The sequence below is a fragment of the Ptychodera flava genome, chromosome 6 (genome assembly GCF_041260155.1).
Source record: "Ptychodera flava strain L36383 chromosome 6, AS_Pfla_20210202, whole genome shotgun sequence".
NCBI classification, from domain to species: Eukaryota; Metazoa; Hemichordata; class Enteropneusta; family Ptychoderidae; genus Ptychodera; species Ptychodera flava.
Window position 1 is genome coordinate 10,079,106 of NC_091933.1, and position 16,784 is coordinate 10,095,889.

The 16,784-nt window shown below is 37.3% G+C and overlaps 2 protein-coding genes across 2 annotated transcripts in view; both read left to right on the forward strand.

Annotated features, from left to right (window-relative positions):
• Nucleotides 1–16,784, forward strand: part of LOC139134795 (plexin-A1-like) — a 206,224-nt gene that overhangs the window by 105,145 nt on the left and 84,295 nt on the right. The gene's annotated exons all lie outside the window — the stretch shown is intronic.
• Nucleotides 4,902–16,784, forward strand: part of LOC139134796 (plexin-B-like) — a 96,518-nt gene continuing 84,635 nt past the window's right edge. The window contains exons 1-2 of the mRNA XM_070701856.1: nucleotides 4,902–5,021; nucleotides 5,293–5,383. Coding sequence (XP_070557957.1) covers nucleotides 4,918–5,021; nucleotides 5,293–5,383 — 195 coding nt within the window. The 5' untranslated portion in view covers nucleotides 4,902–4,917. The remainder of the gene's footprint in view (nucleotides 5,022–5,292; nucleotides 5,384–16,784) is intronic.

Here is a 16,784-nt window from a genome sequence, read left to right on the forward strand (position 1 = left end):
CATATTTACTAAGATACTTTAAAGTATCTGGAAAGCATCATATCAAGTAAATCAGCAGAAAAGGAAAATGTAAGCCCCTGTTTTATAAACCATTCCTCTAAGAAATATAAATGTCAACGCTCAAACTACTAATTCCGGTATTCAAAATACTCTCATCAGACTTTGTATCACTGGCCTGTTTCAAGCTTCCAAGATTCTATAAAATATACGACGTTCATTGTGGTATGACCGGTGGATATTAATAGCTGCAGCATTTAATATCCGTTCCTGTTCTTCCGCTCCACGTTTTATCCATACCGCTTAAACTTCCAACCCTAGTTTCTTCAAAGTCGATCGCTTAAGTTTGAATGATTATGGCTTCTGTTTTATTTCTTTCTGCTGTGTGACTTTGAAGCTTCAAGTAGAGGACGACTGTATATTCGTTTTGTAACTTAATGCCTGATTATTTGTATATCAATAAGATATGACTGTCGCTGTAATTTCATACTCGATTTTTTACCCCACAGGTCTTTCCCCTCTCTGGACCCTATGAAGGTAGAACACAAATAATAATCATGGGCACCGATTTAGGGACACGTACTTCTGACATAAGAAGCGTGACTGTGGCACACACACCATGTCCCCTCCAAAGCGATAGATATGAAGTATCAAAAAGGTAATTTGCAGCTAGCTGATCAGAAAACAAAAAGAAAATTAAGAGAAAGAGCGAAGCCGCTTTACTCTAATTAGCTATGACGATAGATTTGCAGATATTTTGACGTGATTGGAGTCTTTCGACCAGTCTTTATTCTATGTATCAAAGTTTCTTCTTTGAAATTAATATACTTGTCATACGCAAACTCTCCGTTTTAACATACCATGAAGTTGACGGTTCTGTACAGCGCTTATATACACAGTTAATTTTTCGTTCACAATAATGTTGTCTATGACTGTTACTGTTCTTGTCTAGATTTGAATGCATCACCGGGCCTCTTTGCCAGATGAATCAGGAGCCATTGTGGTACAGGTCCGAGCTAATGATGGAACTTTACAGACGGCAACATATAACAAGCAGTTTATATACAGAGTATATTTCGGAAATATGTCACATAAACAGACTTCAAACGTGCTATTGACACATGAAGTACGATTTTAAACATTGCCCTGACACGTTACTCAATCAATTACCTGTATCTTCCACAGAGCGTTATATTATTAAAGCGGAATTCCTGAAATGTATCGTAAGGAACTGTTGTCCAACTAAAATACTTGCGAAAATCACCGGTATCTTGAATTCGTTTTACCGGGAAAATAACACACTGCAATGTACGATCAAATGAACTCCAGCATCATGGTTCTCATTGGGTTTATTACTAATATAAATGGTCAATTTAAATAATAAAATGATTTTTTTAAGAGATTAAATCTTTAAAGGGTATATTTTTATGAGTAAGCTGTACGGGTTTACACTTGTTGATGCTTAGCATACCATTAAACATCAATCCAATTTGGACAAAGGGGACATTCTAATTAGTTCAGTCACTCTTACAGTTGCTTCTAAGGTAAAACTATATAATGTCTACATAACCTATTATTCTGTAATTCTTTAGGCCGTTCTTCACGAGGTAGAAATATGAATAGTTGAGCATACCTCATGAGACTGAAGGCAAAGAATCAACCGTTTTTTTATTCCTCTTCTTATAATAAGTCCCAAATCTGTCGTGATATCCTCTAATCAATAAAAACGCCCATTAAATAGGCGTAGACTAAATAATTGCATAATCTGAAGTTCAAAAATTTGTGTCCATCTAATTCTAGGATCCTGAGGTTTTTGACTTCACGCCAAAGATCGGACCAAAATCTGGAGGAACGATGGTTACAATTGTTGGGCAATATGTGAATGCTGGTCGAAACATCGAAGCATACTTTGGCGCATCATCTTGTCATATAAACAGGTACATTTAATGTAATACACATAGATGTGTTCATACTTCGGTCTTTATGTTCATAAATTCAACAAATGGTGGGGTAAAGTCTGCTTTAATTGGATATATTGAACAACAGATATCCTTGTCTTAAACATAGTGTCAAATTGTCGATTAAGAGTGACCATATTGTATACGATATATTTGGATTATAAAGCAGTTATACACGCCAAGCACCACATTGTGTTGAAGCTTCTGTGCAATTAAAAAGACTTCGAACATTGAGTTGATGTATACAGTAATAGTGATGCAATGGAAAATTAATTGCAGGTCATGCTGTAAAATGCGTGATACAAAAGCAAATTCTTTTGAATAACCTTTCATTAATATATGATATGATATGATATGATATGATATGATATGATATGATATGATATGATATGATATGATATGATATTACATGTGTTATATCATACTTTCTTTTGTCATACATACTATGCCTGTATTGCCATTCTCCTATTGTTTAGACGGCACTAACATGAACCCGTATTTTACCTAGTGAAAATACGAATTACATTTTCACTGTAACCGAACTACTTACAGCTACGCGTACGCGTGACCTTCGCTGGGATGTTCACATACATGTAAAACTGCTGAGCGAATAGACTTGTGACACTCCGAAACGTCATTGTGAATGTGATTATGGTCAAAATTTTGTTGTTTGCAGTCAGTTCATGGGCATTGCACTTAGGTACAAGTACAGTTGTACCAAAAACATAGAAACGAACGCATTGAAAATGTGTATGTTTTGCTGACCCGACACCTGTCATCGTTCACGGCCAGTCCCATACGGTGGTGTTTTCATGTCGTCTACTCTGCGCTGCCGAAGATTACGATCTCGGTTGACAGAACCGCTATATGAAAAGTTTCCTGTTGACGAGTTTAAGTATCTGAGTGGTGAATTACATCGTTTACTGCCATAAATGAGCCACAAAAATCCAACCGCACTAAAAATACTCGCGACAGACGATGATATTATATTCCCGATTTTTAAAGGTCTGTCAGTGAGATTCACAGGTCATGATTGTGCCCGGTGGCACCGGTGTGGGTTTCGGAGACAATGTAAGATACTAGGGAAAGTAAATTTTCGTTTACGTTGTCGTGAAAGAAAATTAGTTCTATTTAGGCAAGCCAGTAAGGAAAATATACGAGCAGACGATGAAAATACCTTTGAAATGTTTTATTCGTAAAGCAACAAAATCACGAACGAGTTACGACGCTACAGCTTACAGTGTACTCACTTCACGTTTTCCCTAATCCGCTCACAAATTCCTTTCTAAGATGGTAAATTCGGCATATTTGACGACTGAGGACATGTATTCTTCTTGGAGATAAAAACTGACTGGTGCGGCTATTATATCCACTGTGCATTCATAGATGTCGCAGAGCTGCTTGCTTTGCTGATCAGCTGCTCGATATCGATCGAGTTTGAAATCGAACGTTGGCGCGGCGCGAGTATTTTGACCCGATTTTGGCCGGCCTCATCTTTCGCAAAGGGATGATTGTAAGTTTCAAAACACGAAAACACACTCATTTTACACACTCCAGCCTATTTTTTTACCTCCATCGCCATTTCAAGCCACAGTGAATCTTCTTCAAAGTGTGAAAACCTGTGTCGACATCTTAATATTTAAATTGTTCATTCAAAAGTGTGCCATAAACCCTCCTTTGAAGTGGAATGGCCCAACAGCGGAATAATATGAAGAAGTGATACGGTTGTCATCACTCCTTAGCAACCAACTTTTTATCAGTACAGCGATGAGCAAGTAAGGTCGATTTCAATGGATTTCGTCGCTAATTTCGGAACGTCCGTAGGAAAACAGTCATAACCAAAGCATGCATGTATGATAAAGGGGTTATTACACGAAGTTTGGGCGATACCACGTCGTATTCTCGTGATGTGTCCGCATTTTGACTCGTTGCTGCGCAACTCGTCAAAATACGGACACATCACTCGAATACGACGCGGTATCGCCCAAACTTCGTGTAATAACCCCTAAATATTATATTATATTATATTATAATTATATTATATTATATATATTATATTATATTATATTATATTATATTATATTATATTATATTATTATTTTATATTATATTGTATTACATTACATTATATTATATGATATTTAAATAATAACACATGAGAGCGAGGGCAAGATCACGATTTATTGCCTGCCCAAGGGATGGTGGTCATGATCGAAATATTGATGATGCCCGAGCCGTAGGCGAGGGCATCATCAATATTTCGATCATGACACCAGCCCGAGGGCAGGCAAAAAATCGTGATCTTGCCCTAGCTCTCATGTGTTATTATTTTTATTACACCTAACAAACTTCTTCGAGTACAGTTCGCCTTTCTGCATGAGTCCGGACCTCAGCGTAAAATGTTGTCAGTGCCAAATCTAGGGTTGCCGCTGAAAGTTTGCCGATCTCCTCAGTCGCGTATCCAAATTTGTTGCTTGCATAGTCGCTGAACACAGAATTGCATTCCTTGTTGCCATTTCCGTTCGTTTGCTGTTTACTTGCATCAAAATATCGTCTAACTGTGCCGGTGACAGCTCTGCATGATGTTTCGCAGCGATAGTAGCAAGTAAAGTGAACGACAATTTGTTATGCGCAGAAAGGATGCGCAGTAAGTAAAATGACGTCATCCATGTAATATCAAATGCAGAGGGCATCATCAAGTTCGCAGCGGGCATCATCACGTTCGCAGAGGGCATCATCACGTTCTTTTACATGTCACGTGAGTCGTGTTTAACCAATGGCAGTGCACGCTGAATGAGTGAGGTGTAATAATACATTATATTATATTATATATTGATATTACATATTATGGTCTCAGTAGTACTTAATATGAACTTGAGAGTACATATATTATTGCAAAAACTGCGTATATTAATCTAGGATGGACGCAATGACGAATACCACAAATTCTGCAAAACTGTCGATGTATTTTGATGGAGCTGAACGTCTTGCACCTGATTACAAGACATTCGTCTTCACAAATGACCCAGAAGTGAGTTCATTCTATCCTACGACAAGCATGATTAGGTAAGAACTACAATATTTTTAGTGAATTACAGAGGTTTGTCAGTGCGATGACTTTGTTTTTATTGGTAACCATGAATAGCCACAGCTTAACATGAGTTTCTAAATTTCAAAGCTACTCTTCCCAAAGTGGTAAGAAAGTGGACTTTCTGTAATATTTAATTATAACTGTGTAGCGCGTGGCCATCAGTTTGGTACCTTCCTTAACATTCACAAATCTACGTGTGTCGATCGCCGTATGTTAACATGTGTTCCATGTACATATTCAATACAGTGGTGGACGTGAGATCAATGTCACTGGTCAATACTTCACATCGATACAGAAGCCAAAAATGTTTGTCAATACTGGAAAGCTGTTTGTTTCTGTGAGTACAGTATCAACATTTGTTCAATTTAAGATATTTACAAAACACAAACATATCCAAATTAAGAGAAAAAGAAAATGGGAAACTTGAGTGTGGTCTTCACTTTTTGCAAGCATATAGAATCAATGCAAATCGCTGCAAAATTTACAGATTTCACAATGCAGTACAATAGGTATTTCATTTATAAAGAGCTCCCATTCATGTCTATAAATTTTCGTATGAATTGTAACTCTGTCTTATCAAACGTTTTATATAAAGGAGCCGTGTATGGTGCACTCATTTGACATGATGAAATGCATATCGCCGCCGGTAGAGTTGCGAAGAGTAAAAGTGGACAGACAAGTCTTAGTAGGCTTCATCATGGATGCTGTTGTTTTGCAAGCGGATTTGGACTTCGAAATTAAAGACGATCCTGTTTATTACCCGTTTGCTGACGACGGTAACATTAAAGAATACAGCCGCGGAAGACAGTTAGTCATTGAGGTATCTTATATATATCAGCATGCTGAGAGATTGATTGAACGAATTAAAGTCGGTTGCTACGTGTTTTCTGTTTGTAGGACGATAACACTTAGGTTGCACATTGTCCGAGGTATTCTTTACCGCCCTTAATAAGAAAATTCCAAGATGTCAGACGATCCAAACATTTACTAACGCTGAGTGGGTAAGACTCGTATAACACACAAATTGCCTCTTTGTTTGTTTAAAAAAGTCGAGCCAAGAAATACCACAAGCGATCAACGTATATAACATCAAGGTCTATTCTATTAATCTATCTTTTAATAAGGGAGAAAACTTGAACTTAGCTTCTACGGCGAGTGAAGTATTTGTAACCATCGGAGAAGAGGAGTGCAGAGTGGTGAGCCTATCAGATGTCCATATAAACTGTGTTCCTTCAGAGGATGCTGCAAGAGGGGTGAACAAAACTGGGATTTCGACGGAGAACGGCCTTCCCGAGGTCAGAGTAAGTATGGAAAGCTTGTTATAGTACAAGAACAACGCTGTAGTGGTGGTAGTCTTAGTTCTAATGACTGTTATAGCAGTAGAGTTGGAATAGTAGAGGATGGAAGAGGAGATTTTAAAGGTCAAAGTTGGGAAAACTGTCACGCATCATTTGTATAACAGTTGTGTCATATTTGAAGATTATGGCCCAATGTCTACCATAGAATTTCTTAAAAGATCTTGCATGTCTACATTTCGAGAAGCCCTGTCTAGCTAACTTAAATGCTAATGAGGCATGCCTTCTCGAATCATCATATGACTTGCAAGCTCTACAGTATATGCATCAAAGGATCTGTGAAACATATACATCTTAAGGTTGAGCAGATGGAATATTGCTCGACAATATAAGGAAAGTTGAAAATTTGACCTTCATATGTTGTTGTTTGTATGCTTCTCAGTTCCCCTCGTCAAAGACCATTGCAACTGCACAGCCACCCAAGAACTTATTTATTTTATTTATTTATTTCGAACTCCAACACAGATATGATACAGTTAAAAACCATATACATCCGCACTTACAGGAGGATTTTAGTAAAAAATACAAATAACATGATGTTACAGGACAAGAAAGCAAGTAAAACACAATGGCATGCACAAAAAGGACAAAGTAAAAATTCAAAAGCAAAATATTTAATGCTTTTAGCTTTTCTTTTAAAACTCGAAACAGAAATGTTAAAAATTGGTAGACATTGATAAAAACTATTATATAGCTTTGGAATGCGATTAAAAAGTGAATTGCTAGTAAATTTAACTCTACCACCAGGTTCATGAAATGTCCGTTTCTGTCTAGTTGATCGCCCAGGAATGTGTAAATTAAAAATTGGTTGGCAATCAAGAAGGGCATTAATTGATTTGTGAAGAAAAACAAGGTCAAAATAAGTGCGCCTTTTAGACAGCATTGGTAAATTAAACATAACATATATCATCATATGAATAATCATCAAACCTTACTTTTACAAGATAACACAAATATTTCACAAAGTTACGCTGTACAGCTTCTAGTTTGTCTGAGTACCCTTTGTCAATGCTATTCCAACAACTGATGCATACTCGAGTTTAGTTCTAATGAATGTTTTGTAAACCACGAGCAATGCATCCACTGACAACCGTTTGCCAAACTTTTTAGCATGCCAAGTAGTCTTCGAGCATCAGTGACAATGGAAACAACGTGAGTTGAAAAAGTTAACTTTGTGTCTAGTGTCACGCCTAGGTCACTGTAACTATAAGCAGTCTTCAAGTTGTGAGCATCAATATTATAATCCCTCTCAATTGGCAATCTTTTCAATGAAAGACGAAGTACTGCACATTTGGCGTAATTAAGGTGCATTTTCCATTTCTCAGACCATTTGGACAAGTAATTGATATCTTCTTGTAACATTGAACAGTCATTCACACTACGAGAACAAATTCTCACATGATATTCGTAAGTCCTCTGAGGAGACAAGGAATTATTTCTGTTCATGCAAAAAGCTAGCGCATATTTTATTATATGAATGTCTATTGACCCTTGCAGGTCGAAGTTGGAAATTTGAACTTCTTCATTGGATACTTGAAATACCTAACAGCGGAACAAAGCAAATATCAGGGGTTCTTCCGGACTTATGGCTGCTCTTGCTTTATTGTTGATCATCACTATTCTTATAATTGTGATATGTTACCTGCGGAACAGAAAGTTGGACAATCAAATAGCAGAAGAGGTCGAAAACAGGCTTGAAATAATGCCAATGGGCACAAGGAAACGAAAAGGTGACGAGTCTGTGTAGAATTGTATGGCAAGTTGTCTCTGTCATGAATGTGATAAATACATATTGACGAAAAAAAGCGGTGAATTCGACTTTTAGCCAATAGAATGAAATAAACTCTATGTTACACATTGTTTATTGTGCAAACCTTGGTTTTTTTGCGGTATCATACTTAAATTACTGAATTTGGTACTCTATTAATAGACCTTACGGTTTAGTCAAAAAAATGTTTGCTTCGTGTTTTAATGTACTGATTACATCATTGTACGCAAGAAAGTAAAATGATCCACATATGTAACAAGATTATACTTAATGAAAATACCATCGGATAATGCTTTCCTACAGATATGGTTCTAACGTTCTTAGGCTTCTGCAATTACACCGTTACATGATATCTGATGGACAAGCTGATAACCCACTTTTGAAGAGACGTTTACAAGTAAGTTTACTTGTATGAAAAGTTTGCGAAGTCTAGTCATTTTTAGGCCCATTAACGGTTCTTTAATAGATCACAAGGTAACGTCTACACTATTACTGACAATGATAATATTGGCGATAGTAATTATAATGTTACCAAAGAACTGTTGACTGTAACTCAAGTTAATAAAATCGACAAATCTGCAAACACATGAATGTCACATACCACACAGTTGAAAGTTTTAGATACCGTTCGAAGGAAAATGCAACTTTAATTCCCTGCCTTTTCCCGCCACAAAATTATCCTTTGCATTACGGTTATCGGATATACACTCAATTTTGCAACTTCTTAGTGACTTGTGCACTGCTGTATGCTGGTTACAATCAAGATGATATGCTATGTCCTTTTTGTGCTAATGGTAACAGTTTATGGCAGCCTTAAGTCTCAAGAGATCCATTCCAATCTCACGTTCATCTCTCGTTTTACAGTGTGACACTGATCGTATAGAGGGTTTGGAACAATTCTACTCCTTGCTTGTCGATGAATCTTTCTGTCATGTGTTAATACGCATCCTTGAAGATCAGAAGAAGATGACCGCAGATCATAAGTAAGTTTCACATCTTGGCGAACAGGCCATGCTGTTTTTTCCACAAGTACATATCACTGATTTTCTCATGAACGCCATTATTCTTATTGTTTTTGTCTGTTTTTCAGAGCCACAGTTGGCTGTCTCCTTACGATAATCCTTGAAAAAGAGAGGCATATGCTTTACCTGACCGAGTGAGTGTGACTTTGTCTGAAATCGTTTATAGCTTATCTGTTTACTGATTTGCTATATTGGAATTATATGAAAACATACCCATTAACTCTTAGATTCGAATAAACCAACACATGGTTTCTCGATTGTAGATGATTTATATACTGTACGTCCGACACTTGATTAGATATGACGGACGTTGATTAGTTAAATGGAATAACTCTTGTAGCTCTGTATTGTATTTTATTGTCTTGCTCCATTGCTTCCAGTGTTGATTTTTATGATCATCGAACAATATCGACAATTTTTATTGCATCTTTAGTCATTAAAAATGAAGTTGCTCACCTGAAATGGTCTTTTCGGTCTGACATTTCAATTTATGATATTGTTGTTCAAATTTAACTCTAAATAAAACCGAATGAAACATACTATTGTCGGTAGTAGGCACCGTTCTCTGGAATATTTTATAACGATACATATTCTGAAAACCGAGTCAAGGATTTTATAAATACCGAATGTTCATTTTTCGAGCGAAATAATGCCAAGAAGAGTGCTTCGAATTGCTTTTTCTGAAGGTTTGGATCATTATGGATACTTTCTTCCTAGATATAAAGTATAATTTTTTTCTCGGAATCGTTTGGCATGATTATTTGCACTTAAGGTTAGTGATCCATTGGACGTACCTTGATCAAATCACAGTGCATGCGAAAAGCAAATAATATTTTGCCGGTAGCAGTTCATGTCTTTCTCGGTTGCTTGCTAAAATACGTATGAAACTAATACTACGCGGCAAACGGCAGCGCATTGTCCTGGGTTCGAGTGAATCTGATTAAACTGATGATCAAAGGGAAAACTGCCGACTCGTATTTGCAAGCATTATTGGTCGCGAGCAAGTGTGATGATGATGCCCTGAGAACGCTCTCTCGTTATCTTTGCAGGGTATAGAATGCAATTTTGCCAGTCTGGGAGCTGTCTCGTATCCTTGCTATTTGAAGAGTCTCAACGTTTTGTATTGATGTGTTCAGTCATATTAAGTGCCACCTTCTGTTCATGTATGCCCCTGCAATTGTTGAATAGCAGTGCATATTATTTTGTCTTTATAATAAAAGATTTGAGACAAAATGTTATCCTTAACAACGTCCACAGAAAAATGGAGGAAAGTGCTGGCGTAAATAAAGCCAAGTAAATGTGACATTTGACATTTGACAAGTCTGTTTGTTCCATCTATCAGCTTTAGTTGTTCAGTCTTCATCCTATAGCATTTTGAAATACCCAGTACTAGGTTCGTTAATGTGTAACAACTTCCCTTGTAGAGATTTTATCTCGAAGCGTCCCTCACGTGGCCAAGGCGTGTGAAGGTTGATTCAAGATCGTACGAGAAGGAGATAGGAGATAACGTCATACTTTTAATTAATTATTGGTAAAATTTGAATGAGAACAATCGAGAAGGGGATATTTCAATGATGTGATCTTGTTTAATCTTAAGAAACAATCAAAGACTAGCGGGAACTGGTGGGTCAAATCCCCTTTATGACAGGAAATTTGGTTGCCGTAAAGCTCCCTAGTGGTAAATATAGAACAATAGAACAATACGCCTCAAAATAATTTGATTTCAGCTACACATTCAATAATTTTGCAGAAAGCGCCAACTTACATTTCAACATACATGTACACACACATTTTGGGCAAGAATGCCCATTGGTTGATTCATACAGGGGGATATAGCACTAATCAGTAACAGCCATGAGGTGTTTCATATTAACGCGCATAATGTACCAATATGATAAATATGTAAAAATATTTAAAACATTACCGCGCATTACATATTGTAAATATCCCCACGGCTGTGTATAAATATATATATATATATATATATTATATATATATATATATTGTTACGTGCAGAGAAAACGAACAAAAGGGTGAACTCAGCAGTTAACGTTTAAACAAAATTTATTACGAAAATAAAACTAATTGCTAAGTCAGGGATAGAGTACAAGCTTTAAAAGTGTACAGACTACTTATCTCAGCTGGGACGGCAGAGCTCCAGTCTCAGAGTTGTAACAGTCAGTCGGATGAATGAACATCCTTTGGCTTGCAGGCTTGAAGCTGCACAAAGTCCACAGTATAAATCCAGCGTTGGCAGTGAAGGTCTTGAAAGGTCTTGAGAATGACTACTGCTGGAGTTTAGTAACACACAAGAGACACGATCCCCAAAGTCTGACTGGAAGCTGTGCACGTCCCTTTTATAAAGGCATATAAGAACAATCTAGAACTTTTATTGACATGCTAATTACTGTTCTAAAATTATCTCCCTTACACAACTAATCAACTTTCCAGAACATTCCAAACATGACTAATTGAATTCAAGGTTGTGAGGTCATCAAGGGCAGTGACCTTGAGAATGTTCTAGACTAATTGAACTCAGGTCATGATGAGTGTTGGGGAAATGACCTACATAACACACCCCCTCTTCAAAAAAGAAAATTTTTCAATGAAAAATCTTTCTTTTACAAATGTAATCTTAAAAGTGTGAACAACAATAAGTTCTAAATACGAGAGAGACAGTCTGCAATTAAATTGTCTCTGCCTTTGATATGTCTAATGTCAAGATTAAACTCCTGTAACATTAAACTCCATCTTAGCAATCTCTGATTTTTGCCTTTAATTTCTGCAGAAAAACAAGAGGGTTGTGATCAATATAAACCACTATTGGCTGATTTGAAGAAGTAACATAAACTTCAAAATGCTGTAAGCTAATATCAAAGATAAACACTCTTTTTCAATTGTAGAGTAGTTTCTCTGGGATTTGTTAAATTTGTGTGAAAAGTAGCAAACAGGATGTCCCATGACTATCTTCTTGCAATTTGTTGTTGGAAAACTTGAAATGGCACTGAATTTGGCATAAAGTATGCATGGCAAAGTCCGGTTATTTTTATTGAGTTCGATAATGTCATTGTTCGGCAAATACTTGGCTTCCTCCTGAGATATTCCGCTTTCGCAGGATTCAGTCCGTCTGGATGTTGTTCCACTGGATTACTGTCGCAGACATCTTCGGTGTGATAGATGATGTTTGTCCTCGTTGGAACATCTTGAAACAGGTGTTTATATTCGTGGAGCAGTTCTTTCACCTGTTTGTTGTTGTTCTGGCTGGAGGTGTGCCAACTTTGTAGACTCCAGCTTCTCCAGGATTTCTGAGTTCTGAAGCTTGACCGAGCCCAGCTTTGAGTTTAGAGTATTTTCACTCAAGTCAGTTTCAGTATCACTATCTTCATAATGGTTTGAACTGACTGCACTGACAGGCTGAGTTATAGTAGGATTATCCCTATCAAAATATGGCTTAAGCATATTTATGTGACATAGCTGTTTTTGTTTTCGCCTGTCAGGTGTTGTTATGATGTAATTTAAATCACTCAATTTCTTATCAATTAGATATGGCCCAAAGTAACGAGCATGGAGTGGTTTGCCAGGAACCGGAAGTAGAACAAGAACTTTTTGACCTGGTTCAAACTTCCGTTTTGAGTGTTTTTATCGTATTTGGTTTTCATTGACTGCTGAGATGACTCAAGATTTTCTCTGGCTAATTCACATGCTTTAGAGAGTTTTGTACGAAAATCTGAGACATATTGCAAAATATTCAGACAATCATCATCGTCTGATAGGAATTTCTCTTTAACGAGCTTAAGTGGGCCACGGACTGTATGTCCAAATACAAGCTCAAATGGGCTAAAACCAAGAGACTCTTGAATTGACTCTCTAACAGCAAAGAGCAGAAAATGAATTCCTTCATCCCACTGCTTCTCTGTGTCAAAACAGTAGGTCCTAATCATGTTTTTCAAAGTTTGATGAAATCGCTCAAGAGCACCCTGACTTTCTGGATGATAGGCGGAGGACCTATACTGTTTAATGCCTAGCTGATCCATTACTTGTTGAAAATATCCAGACATAAAGTTGGAGCCTTGATCGGACTGGACACATTTAGGGAGGCCAAATAAAGTGAAAAATTTGACTAAAGCTCTCACTATAGTCTTTGTCTTTATGTTTCTCAGTGGTATGGCTTCTGGGAACCGAGTTGATGTACACATATTGTCAACATGTACTCATTTCCTGATCTTGTTTTTGGTAGGGGCCCAACACAGTCTATTAGTATCCTACTAAATGGTTCTTGAAATGCAGGAATTGGCTGTAAAGGGCCTTTGGAATGGTCTGATTCGGCTTTCCTACCATTTGACATGTGTGACAAGTTTTACAGAAATGGGTTACATCTTGCCTGAGATTAGGCCAATAAAAGTGACTGAGAATTTATGATAAGTTTTCCTGACTCCTAAGTGACCAGCCCAGGGGGTTTCATGGGCTAGGCGCAATATTTCAGCATGGTAGGGCTTTGGAACCACAATTTGATGTTTTATAGCCCAATCGTCATCAACCAAAACATCTGGAGGTCTCCATTTACGCATGAGAATACCAGATTTTGTATAATAGGAAACAGAGCTATCCGAAGTTTTACCTTCATCATCTACCCTGTCAAACAAAGACAAAATATCTGGGTCTTTGTGTTGTTCTGCAATGAGATTTGATCTAGAAAATGTCTGACTTTGGTCAGCAGAAGTTTTACTGGAAGTTTCAAATCCACGAGGGATAACGAATGATCCGTGTCAAACACCTGACTGAGAAAGGTGTCATTTAAGTCAACATCTGTGACATTATTTTTGAGAGTATTTTGATTCTCGGAAGTTTTCTTTGACATGGCTCGAGTAATAGCACATGAAGAAATAAATCGGGTATCTCTTGTTCAATTGGCTCTGGATCCTGATCTAAAGTAGAATTATCAGTCACAAGTGGATTAGTAATGACCTTGTCCCCAGCAAGGTCGTTTCCAAGAAGAAGGTGAATCCCTTCAAAAGGCAAAAAAGGCCTAATACCTAAAGTCACAGGTCTAGAAACAAAGTCCGAAGACAAATAGACATTATGGAGAGGAACAGGAATGTAGTCATTGCAATCTACCCCCTTAATAAGAACTTTAGAACCTGAAATGACTTTCAGAAACGGCAGGGTATCTGCCAACAAAAGAGACTGGGAAGCCCCGGTATCTCTTAAAATTTTGACAGGGGTAGCGAAAGAAAATCACTAGAAAGTGATATAAAACCATTATGAATAAATGGCTCGAAAATACCCATAATGCTATCTTGAGAAGAATTGACCTTGACCTCATTAATTGGGGATGAGAGGGATTTAACCTCAGAAAATGTGTTGCACACATTATTAGACTCTAATTGAGTTGATGAAGAAATAAAGCCGGTTGGCTTAGATCCACTTTGACTACTTTGACCTTCACGTTTTCTTTTCAATTTGAAACAATCTGACATTAAATGGCCGTCTTTCTTACAATAATTACAAGAAAGTGTACCAAACTGTTTGTCAGAAGGAGATTGAGACTTGGGATCTGATGATGTGGGAGTGTTACTTGAACTCTGTGAACTGTTGTCATTTGATTTCCTACTGTCCTTTGAAAAATTCTTGGATGAAAAGGAGGAGTTAATTTACCTGCATTGTTTCTGTATGAAAAGGACTGGGATGGTTTGCTGAGAAATGAAGATTTGTGGGTCAATGAATAATCATCGGCCAAACGTGCAGCAACCTCTAATGTATCTGCCTTTTGTTCATTGATAAATGTCTTGATGTCACTCCGGATGCACCTTTTAAATTCCTCAATCAAAACAAGCTGTCGTAATTTGTCATAATTCTGACTGACCTTTTCAGAAGAGCACCAACGATCAAACAGTTGTTCTTTTGTTCGAGCAAATTCAACATAAGTTTGATCCTTCACCTTCTCACAATCCCTAAATTTCTGACGGTAAGCTTCAGGCACCAACTCATAGCCCTTGAGAATTAATTCCTTCACAGAATCATAATCTGAAGCCTGCTCTACTGACAACTGAATGTAAATTTCTCTGGCTTTACCCACCAAAGCACTCTGCAAAAGCATAGACCAGGACTCCTTAGGCCAATCCAGACTCTGAGCAATTTTCTCAAAATGAAGGAAATATTTATCAACATCCTTTTCTTGGAAAGGGGGAACTAACCTGAAATGCTTAGTGATGTCAAAACTGTCTGAAGGGAAGAATTTTCCTGACTGTCCAAGCTCTAAACGTCTCATTTCTAACTGCAGTCGGTGTTCTGCTAATTCTCTTTCCTTTTCTTTTTCCTCTCTTTCTTTCTCCCTTTGTCTTTCTTCCATTTGTAATTCTTTTTCTTTCATTTCCAATTCCCTCTCTTTCTGTCTTTCTTCCATTTCTAATCTTTCCTGCCTATCTTTCTCTCTCTGTCTTTCTTCCATTTGTAATTGCATTTGTATTTTTTCTTTTTCTAATGCCTGTCTCTCTTTTTCCATTTGTAATTCTAGTTTCTTGATCTCCAAATTTGTCTGCATTTCTAACTCTAATTTTCTTAGTTCAAAGGTAGACTCGGGCTCATAATCTTTCAAGGTGGATTCCTCAAATTGGCCTAAATCAACTAGATGTTTGGCAATACGGTACTGTATTTCCCTCTGCGCATAGATCTTTTGACATCTACTTTAAGGAAATTGGCCAGTGCAATGAGGTTGTCTTTTTTGAGGGAATCAAATGCGTCCTGATCAGGTCATCCATAAATTCGTCTGGCTTGAATTCCGCCATGATTGAATTTTGCTGAGTTCACAGTATACAGTAGTTTTAAAAAGCTGTCAAAATGTTGTCAAACGGCTCAAAATATTCGTCTCCCGGACGAGCCCCCAATTGTTACGTGCAGAGAAAACGAACAAAAGGGTGAACTCAGCAGTTAACGTTTAAACAAAATTTATTACGAAAATAAAACTAATTGCTAAGTCAGGGATAGAGTACAAGCTTTAAAAGTGTACAGACTACTTATCTCAGCTGGGACGGCAGAGCTCCAGTCTCAGAGTTGTAACAGTCAGTCGGATGAATGAACAGTCCTTTGGCTTGCAGGCTTGAAACTGCACAAAGTCCACAGTATAAATCCAGCGTTGGCAGTGAAGGTCTTGAAAGGTCTTGAGAATGACTACTGCTGGAGTTTAGTAACACACAAGAGACACGATCCCCAAAGTCTGACTGGAAGCTGTGCACGTCCCTTTTATAAAGGCATATAAGAACAATCTAGAACTTTTATTGACATGCTAATTACTGTTCTAAAATTATCTCCCTTACACAACTAATCAACTTTCCAGAACATTCCAAACATGACTAATTGAATTCAAGGTTGTGAGGTCATTAAGGGCAGTGACCTTGAGAATGTTCTAGACTAATTGAACTCAGGTCATGATGAGTGTTGGGGAAATGACCTACATAACAATATATATATATATATATATATATATATATATATATATATATATATATTATATATATAGTTTTTAGCGACACCTCTTTTATATGGTTGGGACGTACAATTGTATTGTTTTTCTAGGTGACATTGAAATTGATAAAT